The following is a 14,441-nucleotide window of genomic DNA, read 5'->3' on the forward strand; positions in this document are numbered from 1 at the left end:
CCCCCTTTGTCCTTGCTTCTCGCAGGCGCTGTGCGTTCTTTCCTCTGCGCATGCTCTGTAGCTCTGCGCTCCACACTGTCACTCTACACACTACGCAGGCGCCTCTTTATCGCGCATGCGCTGTGGCAGCACCACACTCCACGCCGGCTCCCGGCATTCCCCTCCACACGCGTGCGCACTTCTTGCCCCTCCCCACTTCCGGCCCCACGGCTATTTCTACCCACTGACCACCGATGATGGCTCACACCACCGCCAATCTTCCTGCCTCTGGACCCACAGGTACTGTATGTCGGACACTGCCAGTTTCATACCTCTCAGCGCTACTGGCGCTATCATCTCCACACCTTGACTTGGCGCCTTTTTTTCCCCCAGTGTCTATAGGGATCTTATCCCCAATCCGTGCTATTCCGGATCCTCGTACCTTCCTTTATTTTCCAGTAGTAGGTTTATTATATACTCTGGGCGTCTCTAGGGTTGCTTAGCCTTATTCTTTATCTATTGTCTCTTCTCATTACTCTCCTTACTCCTCCCAGGAGCCGCTGTGTCCTCCTTGGACATTGTCTTCTTCTCACAGTGCCCTCTACTCTAAAGGTCAGTTATGTTTTACACTCTGCATATATGTACTATATTTTGATTGCTATGTTTCATGGACTGTACAACAGCGTTGTCGACTTTCTCTGCTCTTGCCCTCCTGCAGCATTCTAGTACCACATCTAGCACTTATTCTCGCTGGGCATATATTGCCTGCTTGTTTACTTTTGATTGTTAATATGGGGACTCCTTACAATTTCTATATGCCCCCTACTTTGGATGCCACTCGTTTTACGCCACTCCATTTTTCCAATATTGTTTGGTTTTGTTTTTTGTGTTTCTTTAGGATTCCGATTCTCCGTATATGATTTCTAATATACTGATTTTCTATGTTTTTACAGTGAGGTTTGATAAAGGCCCAACAAGGGGTCGAAACGTTACCTCAACACTTGATTGTATCACTGTAGTGTTCCCTGTTAATAATTTTAAAAAATTTCACGTTTATGACGCAAAATCCAAATCTGAGAGCGGTTGTTTTCTTCGATTTCAGGTCTGGAGATTGGGCTGGCCATGACAGGGATTTGATGTGGTGGTCCTTCATTCACACCTTGATTGACCTAGCTGTGTGGCATGGCGCATTGTCTTGCTGGAAAAACCAGTCCTCAGAGTTGGGGAACATCGCCCGAGCAGAAGGAAATGCAAGATAGCAGTCATATAATAGTAACAGAATTAAACTTACATGCACACACACACAACTATTCCGAGAAGTTACTTGAAAGCACACTTAGCCTTGAAATATTACAATTTTCTGGAGATGTCTTGTGCTGGGAGTTGGGGCTCATTTACTTGTCAAGGCTTCATTCTTCAGCAAGGCTGGAATTGGGCAGGTTGTTCTTTGCGAAGGACTTATGAATCAAGCCCGCATACAAGGTTATCCTGGAAAAACAGTTGATTCTCCCAGTTTTCTCTACTGCAGCATGCATCTGAAATTTGCAATTCACTCTTAGGCCAAGTTCACACTAGGCAATTTTGCTGCGGTTTTTTTTCTGCAGCAAAACCTGCACTCTTGGCAGAAAAGAAGCAGTATCAAAAATTCTGGGCGTCGGGGGAAATGGGTAAGGTCGTAAGTATGGTTTAATTAAGATCTATTAAAAAGGAGTGTGTCATTCTTTCAAATAAAGGACTTTATTCTAGGTGTGATTTCATACAATGTGACTATGGAGGGTGTTTTATTGACGCCTCTCCACTACTAACCTTGGGGCTTGATGTCACCTAACAATACAAAGGTGACACCAACCCCTTCAACTATCACCCTACTTGCCACCGTTACAGGGAAAGTGGAAAGAGCGAGACTAAGTGTCAGAATTGGCGCATCTTAGAGATGCCCCTTTTCTGGGGTAGTATCCATGGCCCCTCCCTAGGCTAATAATATCAGCCCGCAGCTGTCTGCAAAGTCTTTGCTGGTTATTAATTATAGGGGGACCCTGCGTCTTTTTTTTTTTAGGGTTCCCATTTTAATAGCTAGTAAAAGCTAAGTATACAGCAGTGAGTGGATATTAATAACCTGGGAAGCTCCATAGGTATTACCCCTTTCCCAGGCTATAAACATCTGCCCCCAGCTTTCTGTCTGCTGGTTACGAAAATTATGCGGGAGCCCACGCCATTTTTTTATTTCAGAAAAATAATCTTATTAAATAAATGTACAGTAAGCCACACACTCACACACACTGTACTAATTGTATGCCACAGACATCTGTATCAGCTGTCATGTGCCTCTAAGAGCCGCGGGTGGATCTTTGATCCACCTGTGGATGTTACGAAGTTAAAATGCCTTTCTCAATCACTGACCACAGCATTTAACACACGTCCCGGCCGGAAGCGCGTCACAGGTCCCGCCCATCGGTGCCCCTATGTGATGCCAATGGGTTGTCATGACAGTCTGGGGTCTACAAAAGAGTCCCATGCCAGTCATTGCCAATTTTCTATGAGTGCCAGCCCGTGGTGATTAATGGTGGGCTTCAGGAAAATTACACTGGAAGCTGAGCAGATTGCTCATTGCCGCTGGCGGCATTTCACTGAAGCCCGCCATTAGAACAATCTGAGCAAGTGCTGCCCTTCGCTAGGGTGGCGCCGGCACAAAATTTTAAATAAATAGGAAATTACACCTTGACAAAGCGGAGGACAGAACAACGCTAAAAAGCCTACAGACAGTCCCGCCTTATAAAAAAACCTTATATTTAAAAAAAAAATACATAATTGTGGAATTGCTCTTTTTGCAATTTCACTGCACTTGGATTTTTTTCCCTGTTTTGCAGTGTGTTATATGGTAAAATAAATGGTGTCATTCAAAAGTACAATTCGTCCCACAAAAACTCGTCCCTCATACGGCTACATGGACAGAAAAATAAAAAAGTTATGGCTCTGGGAAGAAATGGATTAAAAAATGAAAAAGCAAAAACTCAAAGTCGCAAGGTGGTGAAGGGTTTAAAAAATACTAAAGTAATTTGTATGACAAGAAAAACCATGAAGTGATAAAAATTGGTAGTATAGCCATGTTGTGTAACAATCACAGGACGTCCACTCACCCCATCATGAACAAGAGCTTTCCATGTATGTTCTAACTTCTTTATCAGCCTGGGAAACAAAGTTATAAAGGTTAGGTCTGATATATGGGTGCTCTTACTTAGAAAATAATATTCCTAAAAGGAAGATATATAAATGTAACCTTATTTGATGCTCTTAATTTTGGGTCTTAAATTATGGAAAAAAAGACTGACGAAGCAGTCTTATGACTTTAATCTGCAGTCATTAGAGAACATGACTACACACTGTCTTAAACACATGACACAGTAAGCAGCATGTGCCAAGGGCTATGATAATGAGGTGGCATGCAGAAAAGGGTCCAGGTAATACCAACCCAATATAAATCCATAAGGGTATGTGCAGATAATCTGGAACTAGCAGCGCTTTGAGCGCATCGTAAGTTTGCTGCGCCCAAAGCGTTGCCGTCTATTGAATGTAGGTGAATCCGTATGTGTTCAGTGAACCGTTTGGATTCACAGCGTACAATACATTGTACAGGTGACATTTATCTTCCAGAGACTCATGTTGAGTTTTGGGCTCCACATTTTAAAAAAGGATATTCAGACGTTAGTCAGTTCAAAGGCGGCAACTAGATTATTACAAGGGATGGTCATTCCATGTCAAAATCTGATTTTTTTTTTTACCTGATGTCTTCAGATCTTTTTTATGTTATTTTTTTTAAGTGCTACATTAGTGAATTATCAAAAAAAAGTTATGCATTTTTATCTTCATTAGTTACATTTTTATAGATTTCTTAAATTTTGAACGTCTGAAATCTGGGCTTGCATGGTGTTACTTTGCTTTAATCATATCTCAGGTTAGAAACAGGAAAGAGATGGGAGAAGCACCGTTCTGTTTACAACTAAACATGCTTTAATTTGATATGTCACAAGATTATGTTTGTTGATATTTTGTCTTTGAGGAGTCAAATTCAATTTTCATGCTCAATTTTGAAAAAACAATAGGTTATAAAATTCTCAAAAAAGGTATGTGTGTTACATGAGTTCTTGGTTACATTTGTGCAAGGATTCAAGTTGGGCTCTTCTTGGGATCATATTTTAAAGTGTGATTTTCTAAATTGAGTCTCATCTTAATCATATGTTTAACACTAAAGTAAAAGAAGCAACATTACATATTTAAATGTAAAAGTTGTATGAAAGTGTTTGCCCCCTTCCTGATTTCCTATTCTTTTACATGTTTGTCACACTTGTTTCAGATCACCAAACAAATTTAAGTAGTACACAAAGATAACACAAGTAAGCACAAAGTGCAGTTTTTAAATGAAGGTCTTTATTTTTAAGGTTTAAAGAAATCCAAACATACAGGCCCCTGTGTGAGAAAGCCATTGCCCCCTACCTAACACTTTTTCACACAACTGTACATGTATAAATTTTTTTATTTTATTATTACGACAATTTTCCTTTAGACACCTATTTTTTTTCCTTTTGCAAGGGTAACTGGAGAAAATGGACTATAAAATTTGTTGTGCAATCTCTCGAGCATGCCGATGCCCCACATATGGGAGAAAACCACTGTTTGGGCACACGGCATAGCTCAGAAGGGAAGGAGTTCCGTTTCACTTTTTGAATGTAAAATTTGCTGGCATAATTAGTGGACGCTATGTCATGTTTGCAGAGACCCTGATGTGCCTAAACAATGGAAACTCCCTACAAGTGACACCATTTTGGAAAGTAGACCCCTCAGGGAACTTATCTAGATGTGTGTTTATCACCTTGAAACCCCAAGTGCTTCACAGAAGTTTATAACGTTGAGCCATGGAAAAAAAAATGTATATATAGATAGATAGATAGATAGATAGATAGATAGATAGATAGAAAGATAGATATAGATATATATACAGTATATAATTATTTTTTTTTATTATAAAAGATATATAACCCCTCCCACAAAAATATTTTTAAAGCACCAAATTTTTTCACAAGGGTAACAGGAGAAATTGCACAACAAATTTTGGATTCCATTTGTCCAGAGTTCACCCATACCCCATATGTGGGGGAATACTACTTTTGAGGCACAGTGCAAAGCTCAGAAGGGAAGAGGCGCCATATTACCGTGCAGATTTTGCTACAATGGTATGAGGGTTAAATCACAACAGGAACACAGATAAATGCCACTGTGGTCCAAGAAGTGCCTCAAAGCTAGATTAAAAGAATTGTTTTTTATTTATACATAGTTTAAAATACAAACATACATATACAAACACGAAGGTGCCTCATAAAACAACCTATTGCGGTCAGCTAGAGCAGGACACTATTTTAGATCCAGCAAGGAAAAGCACAAGGAGAGTATGGCAGATTCCATAAATATCAAGTCATACATACGATGTCCTGAATGCTGCCACTGTATAATATAATATTGTATACATTTTCAATTGAATTGCACTATTGTGAGGCTTTCTGACTTGTAAGTAATCATGACATACTACTTCCAGGGCTAATGAAGGTTAGGCTACAATCACCACCGCACTCTGCATGTTTTCCATCCATACCACATGCTATGACATTATAAGCGGTGCGCCCCGTCCCCCACACATATTACCTGCTAGAGACTCCTATTGAGCGTGCTCAGCCTAATGGCGTGCTATGTCCGCGAACCCCACGGATTACTTACAAGTCAGAAAGCCTCACTATAGTGCAATTCAATTGAAAATGTATACAATATTATATTATACAGTGGCAGCATTCAGGACATCGTATGTATGACTTGATATTTATGGAATCTGCCATACTCTCCTTGTGCTTTTCCTTGCTGGATCTAAAATAGTGTCCTGCTCTAGCTGACCGCAATAGGTTGTTTTATGAGGCACCTTCGTGTTTGTATATGTATGTTTGTATTTTAAACTATGTATAAATAAAAAACAATTCTTTTAATCTAGCTTTGAGGCACTTCTTGGACCACAGTGGCATTTATCTGTGTTCCTGTTGTGATTTAATGATTATATGAAGTGTTCCCCACTCCCCTTTTGGGGTTATGGGTTTGGGCGTTGTGCTTACAATGGTATGAGGGTGCCATGTCACATTAGCACAGTCCCTGAGGTGCCAGAACTGCAGAATCCCCCCATAAGTGACCCCATTTTACAAACTAAACCTCTCTTTGAATTCATCTAGGTATGAAGTTGATTATATTGACACCACATGTGTGTCACAGAATTTTAAACCACTGGGCAGTGAAAAAATAATAATTTATATTTTTACCACAAAGACTGTGTGTTAGCGCCAAGTTATACACTTTCATACTGGGATATGGGTAAAAGTGGCACTAAAATTTGTCCTACAATTTCTATTGAACGTGGCAATACCCCATATGTGGCTGTAGAGAACTGCTTAGCTATACAGAGAGACTGGGGAGGGATGGAGCGCTATTTGCCTCCTGGAGCACAGATTTTCCTAAAACAGTTTGCGGACTCCGTATACAGTGCCCCTAATTGCTAGAAAAGCTGAAACCCTCTCAAGTGACCCTATTTGGAAATTATACCCCTTTGGGAATTTATCTGCAGGTATAGTGACGATTTTAACTCCATGGGTGTTTTTCAGAAACAAGCAGTCGTGGATGATGCTGAGTGAAAATTGTAAACTGCTATTGTAGTGACCAAGTACGTTATGTCCAGCTCATATGCTTCAGGAGACATGCACCCGTACATTAGGCAGGCTCTCATCACTACAGAAATCCCAAACAAAGGAGGGGGGAATTTGGGAGGGCAGAATTTGCTGAATTTCTTTTGGGGGGGGGGGGGAGAGGAGCCATTTCACTTTTCCAGAGCCTTTGTGCTACCAGTAACATGAAAGCCTGCTATATTTCAGTTAACAGATGACAAACCTAAGCAGGGGCTTGCTATTTTTGTGGACTGATTTGATACTTTTGTTAGGAACATTGTACATAACTTTTAGGATCACAGTTATCCTGAACTCTACGCTGAGCACTTTCTTTGGGGTTTACATCTAAATCTCCGAGTGACGTGATTCAGATGAAATCCCCAAAGGATCCATTCACTATAATGAGGCAGCAGAGTTACTCTGGACTCCGTCTGGCCTCTGTTCAGCATTGTCCTTTGCAGAGGTGCACAAAACTGTGGTCAACTGTGGTGCCTCTATCAGCCTCATTATAGGGAATCTTTCGCCGGGGGTTCCATCTGATTTACGTATTTCTGAGATTTTTCACGTGTGAGAGCAGAGCGTTGGATAAATGTGCGCAGAGCTTTACTGCAATCTTTGGGAGGCAAAATGAAAAAAAAAAAAAACCAGCAGCAGGTGAAGAATTGGTTAGATTTATGTTTTTATTATGCCATTCTGTGTGCGGTATAAGTGACTAGGCAACTTTATTCTTCGGTTCGGTGCGATTACAGAGATACCAGATTTATATTGGGTTACTATGTTTGAAATAAAAAGCGTCTTTAATGTGTGACAGCAGCCAAACAACTAGTTCTTGCATCCCACATTTAGACAGCTATAATTTTTAGATATTTCAGCCAAAAGTCAAGTGATGGCTCTATTGGCTGACATTTTTTGATCGCTTTATATTCTGATGTTTTTGGAGGTAGAATTAACAAAAAATAGCAACTTGGGATTTTTTATATATATTATATATATATATATATTGTTCCGCGTGAGGTAAAATTGATAAGGCAGTTTTATTCTTCTGGTCAGTAGGTTTACAGCGATACCCCATTTTTATCTTTTATGTTTTGCACTTTTACAGAATAAACACTTTTATAGAAAACATTTTTGCATCACTTTATTCTAAGAGCTATAAATTTCTTAATTTTTAGCTGACAGCTTTATGGCAGCTTGCTTTTTTTGCGCGAGAAGATGACGTTTTCAGCGGTACCTTTATTTACATTTGTCTTTTTGAACTGTTTTTTTTGCACTTTTTGTTCGGCTTTATGATAACAAAGCATTGCTTTTTGCTTGTTTGTTTATTTTTTATGGTGTTCACTGAAAAGGTTAACTACTGGATCAGTTTTTTAGAGCAGGTCGTTTCAGATGCAGCGATTGCAAATATGTATCCTTTTATTTATTTTAGTCAAATAAAATGTATTTATTGGATTAATATTTTGCTTGCCAAATACTATTTTATGCCAAATACCCAAGCATGAACTGAAGATCATTTAAAGAAAAACTATTTACCTGTATGACTGCAAAATGTCAATAATCCCAATATAAAGTAAGAGACGTTCCCCTTTTCCATTCACAGCTGGAATTCCTCCCATACTAGAAAAATTAGATAGACACGAAGACTTAATTATTACTGTACCATTTACTGTATGCATTCAAAGAAAAAGGTAAACACACATCAAATTGTAAATCACTGAGTATATAGGCTACCATCAGTTGAGGAGTAATTGGCATTGAGAACCCTTATCACAAAAGGGTTGCAGATTCACAGTTGCATACGTTCATCCACATGAACTTTTAGTGCAGATTTCTATCTGGCAATGCAACATAAAGGGAACCTGTCAGTAAAATCAACCCCTCCTAAGCAGTCTATATGGGCATGTAGGTCATAGGAAGCTGAATAAAGTGATACCTTCATATCTGTGATCTCCAATCTTATTCAAGAAAAATCCACATTTTTCTTATATGTAAATGAGCTGTTCAGGACTATGAGCCAGACACTCATCTGCTGAGAATCTGCCTCCAGAGATCATTTTATATGAAAGGAGGCATTATTAGTGTGAGACATGTAACGAATATAGAAGAGTAGAACTGAACTTGGTCTCATTACAAACATTTGGTGCAGTGCTCACAGCTCTACTCTATTGCCATAATGCTGCATGCGAGCTGGAAGCTGAAGCGTCTAGCACACACACACGCAGTGTTCACTACTGAACATTGAAGGGCATGCAATGAAATATTACGTCCTGAAACCAGTGCCAGAGTCAGGATGTACTTTGTGGGCAGAGTTTGTACAGCCCCCGGAGGATGGTATAAATATCCAAATGGCCCGTGGCAGAAAAAAAGATTCCCCATCCCTGGCCTAGCGGAACCTGCAGATGTCAGTTATAATCACAAACAGCGCTGCAGTGAGATCAGGAGAGCGTCCATTACACTGGTAACTCCCACTGTCATTTCCAATAATCTCTGGAAGCAGGGTCTCATGCAGATCAGTGTTCGGTCCATGGTCCTGAACAGCTCATTTACATATAAGAAAAAGATGTATTTACTTACCAGTAACGGGATTTCTCAGAGCCCATGACATCACCACAGAGAGATGGGATCCGCCGTTTAAGGACAGGAAACCTACAGATAAAAAGGGTAGTACCTCTCCTTTGCATCCGTTGGTTTACAGAGCGTAGGAGGACCTCCGGATAATTACAGCAATAAACATTTCAATCATAATACTTATAAGGACAACATCCTATGACCTATACATAAATCACACACAAATAGAAAAGAGCGTGCTCTCCCACACATGACATGAGAGGATACAAGGTTGCTGTCATGGGCTCTGAGAAATCCTGTTATCGGTAAGTAACTATGTCTTTCTCCTTCCCCCATGACAGCATCATGGAGAGAATTGCAGAAAATTGTATTTTAGAGATGGTGCACAGCCTGTAGAACTCTTTTCCCAAAGGTGAGATCAGAGGAAGAGGGTAGGTTCAGCCGATAGCGATTGTAAAAGATAGAAGATGACCAAGTGGCAGTTTTACGAATCTGTTCTATAGAAACCTCTGACTTCTCCATTGAATGAGCTCTCAAACCCTCCGGGACGACATTCTCATTAGATGAGTAGGTCAATGAGATCGCATCCCTTATCCACCTTGCCAATGTGCTTTTTGAGGCCTTAAGCCCTTTTATGGGCCCCGGAAAAAACATAAACTGAGACATATCCCTTCCTACACCCCTTGAATAAACACCTTCTGTCTAATGTATAGAAATTTTCCTCTTTTGCGTTCTTTGGGTTGGACCAAAAGGAACGGAGGACTATTTCTTGGGACCTATGGAAGAGAGACGCTACTTTCTGTAAGTAGGCAGGATCAGGTTTCAGGATAACCCCAGGGAAGAGAAATTTAAGGGTTCAAAGGGGGGAACTAGTCAGGGCTGATAATACTTCATTCAGATCCCACGGTGGTAACCTTCGGCTAGCAATAGGCCTACATCTAGCGGAGGCTCTAATGAATCTAGTTACCCACGGATTGTCTGCCACATCATGATTATACAGGGTTCCTAATGCAGCCACCTGAACCTTATGTAAAAGTTCAAGGATGGCTGTGATTGGAACTCCATTATGGACTCTGGCCCCTGAGGTGGACAGGAATTTCTTCCATGTTTTACCATAGGCCCTAGTTGTGACAGGTTTTCTACTTTGGAGTAGCGTAGAAGTCAAATTTTGGGAAAAACCTCTGTACCTCAAAAGTGCCCTCTCAAATTCCATGCTGTCAAGTGTAAACCTGCCACCTGAGGATGATATACTGGCCCCTGGAAGAGAAGATCCGGAACCCCTGGCAGTACCCAACTGTTGGTGATAGAAATCATCCCCAGCCAGGAGAACCAAGTTTTTTTGCCCAGCAGGGGGCTATCAGAATTACCCTTGCCCTGTCCTCTCTGATTCTTCTTAGGACCACTGGGATCAGGATAACCCGGGGGGGGGGGGGGGGGGGGGGAAGGAAGGCAAAGGCCAGGGAATGGAATCATGAAGGCGTCTAGAGCTTGAGAATTCCCCCTGGGATTTAGAAAGCAAAAGGTCTCTACAATTTTGCTCTCACTGTTGGCAAAGAGATCTATAACTGGGAGACCCCACATCTGTATGATCTGGCTGAATGTGGCCCATTTCAGAACCCAATTGCCCTGTTTTAACTGGGTCCAGCTCAATAAATTTGCCTTGTAGTTCTCAATGCCCCGTATGTGGAATGCCAACAGGGAAAGGAAATTGTTCTCTGCCATCCGGTAAATCCGCGCTGTTATGTCCATCCAGGGGCGGGACCTGCTCCGCCCTTGTGGTTCAGATAGGCTACCACTATCTGGCTGTCCGAAAATACCCTTACATGTTGACCTTGAAGGGAATCTAAGAACTATCGGAGCCTGTCTGACTGCTAAAAGTTCTCACCTGTTTGAGGAAACCATTTTCGGTTCCCCATCTAGACTCCCTGAGCAACTCTGTTGTTCAGATGTTCCCCCCAACCCCTGGGGCTTGCAACTGTGATGACGACTCGAGTAGCTGTGATTACCCAAGGAACCCTTGCCATCAACGCAGGGAATGCTTAGCTCTTGAAGGCAGAGTAATGTGTCCTAACGATCCTTCTAGAGAAACCTGGTTTCCTAAGATGTTCCACTGAAGATCCCTGATGTGTATTTGGGCCCACTGTACTGCTGGCATGCAGAAGGTCTGAGAACCTAACAGGGGCATAGCAATAACCTTCTATGACACGAAGAAAAGCTATGCCCTCAACACCTGACCCGTAATTTTTTCTATTTTCTCTTCCAGGAGGCGACACTCCTGTTTTTGGGAGTCTAGTACAAGTCCCAGGAACCCCTCTACCCTTTTCACCATCCTAAGCTCACTAAAGAGCATAACATAACTCTTTCTAGTTAAGCTTTGCAATGCTGGATCAAGTTGCAGAAATCATAAAAACCCAAGTAAAAAATATGATCTTTATTTAAATTCTTTAAAACCCACCATCAGATAGTACGTGGAAAAAACAAACAAACAAGCTTGGTATATAGTAGGAATCCCTAGTTTTGCGCTTATGCTTTTTACTTCCTATCAGCAAAGGTTGGCATTCAAGGGGGGAGTTTTGACGCCCCCGCTCAACAATGACTGCCCCCAGGATTCCCTAGATGCACCTGAGTTGCCTATCACTAGAAAGTAGTCTAGGTGAAGGACAATCCGGATGTTCTGCTCCATCAGGTGTGCCATCGCTTCTGCCACCAGCTTGGTAAACACTCAAGGAGCCACTGCCAAGCAGAAGAGGGGTCTGTACTGAAAGTATCTGATTTCCCCCCCTATGGAGACCTCTATCTTGAGGAATTTCTGATGGTCTTCATGTATGGAAATGTGATAATAAGCATCCCTCAAGTCCAGAACTGTCATAAAGCAATCTGGAAGCAGGATTTTGACAGTTGTTTTTATTTACTCCATTTTGAAAGTTTAAGTCTTTAGTGAGTTGTTCAGCTTTTTCAAGTTGATTACTGTCCTGAAGGCTCTGTCTGGTTTCTTCACCAGAAACAACAGAGAGTAGAATCCTTCTGTTTTTGGAATCTCCTGGAAGAAAGCTTTGTCTACTAGGGTTAACACTTCATGTTCCAAGGCCAGTTGTTCCTCTGTAGAGAAGTTACAACAAAGTTTGGGACTGGGACTGAGAGGACTTCTATTTTTAGTCCCGACTTTATTAGGCTCAATATCCAGGAACTCGTGGAAATCTTTTCCCAGGCAGGGAGAAAGAATCTCCCCCCACCTGGGAGAGACCATCACTGGGAGGGCTTCCTATTCCGAGAGGAACCCCCAAAGAGGAAACCTCTGCTTTTCTTTTTTTTCCTCCCTCTTCTCACTTATTTTGCTATGTAAGGGGCCTTAGGCCAGCGTCAAACTAGGCTAAGTAAATATGGTCCGTTTTTTACGGCCGTAATACGCAGTAATTGTCCCAAAACACTGTAACGTATTCAATGCGAGGATGCGATTTTTACGCACAAATTTATCCGTGTGTCATCCGTATGGCTTCCGTACGGCGATTTTTTTAATTTAATTCAGAGCTAGATAGCAGAAAAGCCGGTAATTTAATTGCTGGCTTTTGCTATCTCCTTCACAAACCCGACAGGATATGACACATGGTTTACATACAGTAAACCATCTCATATCCCTTCTTTTATTACATATTCCTCTTTATTAATGTAAGAAGTGTCTTTGTGTCAAATTTGGGGTCTCTAGCTATTAAATTAAAGGGTTAAATCCCGGAAAAAATTGGCGTGGGCTCCCGCACAATTTTCTCTGCCAGAATGGGAAAGCCAGTGACTGAGGGATTTACTAGTATTGGATTAATAATGGATAGGTGTCATAATTGACGCCTCTCCATTATTAACCTGGCTTAATGTCACCTTACAATAGCAAGGTGACATTAACCCTTCATTACCCCATATCCCACTGCTACAGGGGAGTGGGAAGAGAGAGGCTAAGTGCCAGAATAGGCGCATCTTACAGATGTGCCTTTTCTGGGGTGGCTGGGGGCAGGTGTTTTTAGCCGGGGGGGGGGCAATAACCATGGTCCCTCTCTAGGCTATTAATATCTGCCCTCAGTCACTGGCTTTCCCACTCTGGCGGAGAAAATTGCGCTGGGGCCAACGCCAATTTTTTCCGGGATTTAACCCTTTAATTTAATAGCTAGAGACCCAAAATTTTACACAGAGACACTTGTTACATTAGTAAAGAGGAATATGTAATAAAAGAAGGGATATGAGATGGTTTACTGTACGTAAACCATGTCTCATATCCTGTCGGGTTTGTGAAGGAGATAGCAAAAGCCGGCAATTAAATTGCCGGCATTTCCTGCTATCTAGCGCTGAAATATATATATATATATATATATATATATATATATACATACATACATACATACATACATACATACATACATACATACATGCCTATTCTATGTGTACACATTTATTCTACCCATTCTATTCTGTCAGTGTGATTTTACTGTACACCGCACTGAATTGCTGGCTTTTCTATAGAACACCGGTGCGTATTTCTCGCAAGTCACACGCTCGGTCCATGTGTAATCCGTAATTTTCTCGCCCCCATAGACTTTAATTGGCAGATTTTTTTGCGCAATACGCTGACAAACGCAGCATGCTGTGATTTTCTACGCCCGTAACATACCGTATATTACGGATGCGTAATATACGGCAGATAGGAGCTGCCCCATAGAGAATCATTGGGCCGTGTGCAATGCGTATTTTCTGCGCTCATATGTCCGTAAAACTCACTAGTGTGACGCCGGCCTTATAGGAAAAGTGTTCTACTCCGAAAAGACTTTTTATATATGGGAATAGGAAGGTTGGGAATTCCCTTATTTGTATCCCCTGCGTTCTCAAGAATGTCATCCAATGTTGACCAGAACAGAAATTCACCTTCACAGGGGATGGAACATAATTTTGATTTTGATGCTGCATTGGAGAAGGCTGTGGATCTGGTTACCAGTCTAACTGAATCAGCCGATGAATAAGCCAGGAAAGCCGCAGTCCCCCATATTAAGGGAATGGAATCTAGCATTTTATCCCTAGATACCCTATCCCAGAGCTGCTTCTATAATTGGTCTAATCAAATCATTAAAGACCTAGATGTGCAGGTCGCTGCTGTAGCGCAGGTCTTAG

At 41.4% G+C, this 14,441-nt stretch overlaps 1 protein-coding gene and 1 long non-coding RNA gene across 9 annotated transcripts in view; one reads left to right on the forward strand and one right to left on the reverse strand.

Moving 5' to 3' along the window:
- Positions 1 to 14,441, reverse strand: part of PIP5K1C (phosphatidylinositol-4-phosphate 5-kinase type 1 gamma) — a 291,197-nt gene that overhangs the window by 171,931 nt on the left and 104,825 nt on the right. For all 8 annotated transcript variants that reach the window (XM_077253750.1, XM_077253725.1, XM_077253742.1 and 5 more), the window contains 2 exons: positions 8,259 to 8,342; positions 3,117 to 3,165 (listed from right to left, as the gene is read on the reverse strand). In XM_077253750.1, the coding sequence (XP_077109865.1) occupies positions 3,117 to 3,165; positions 8,259 to 8,342 (133 nt within the window). The remainder of the gene's footprint in view (positions 1 to 3,116; positions 3,166 to 8,258; positions 8,343 to 14,441) is intronic.
- Positions 191 to 1,217, forward strand: LOC143766252 (uncharacterized). The gene is made up of 3 exons (XR_013213553.1): positions 191 to 279; positions 534 to 591; positions 1,082 to 1,217. It is a non-coding gene; the product is annotated as an uncharacterized LOC143766252 (long non-coding RNA).

Source organism: Ranitomeya variabilis, chromosome 1, assembly GCF_051348905.1.
Source record: "Ranitomeya variabilis isolate aRanVar5 chromosome 1, aRanVar5.hap1, whole genome shotgun sequence".
NCBI lineage: Eukaryota > Metazoa > Chordata > Amphibia > Anura > Dendrobatidae > Ranitomeya > Ranitomeya variabilis.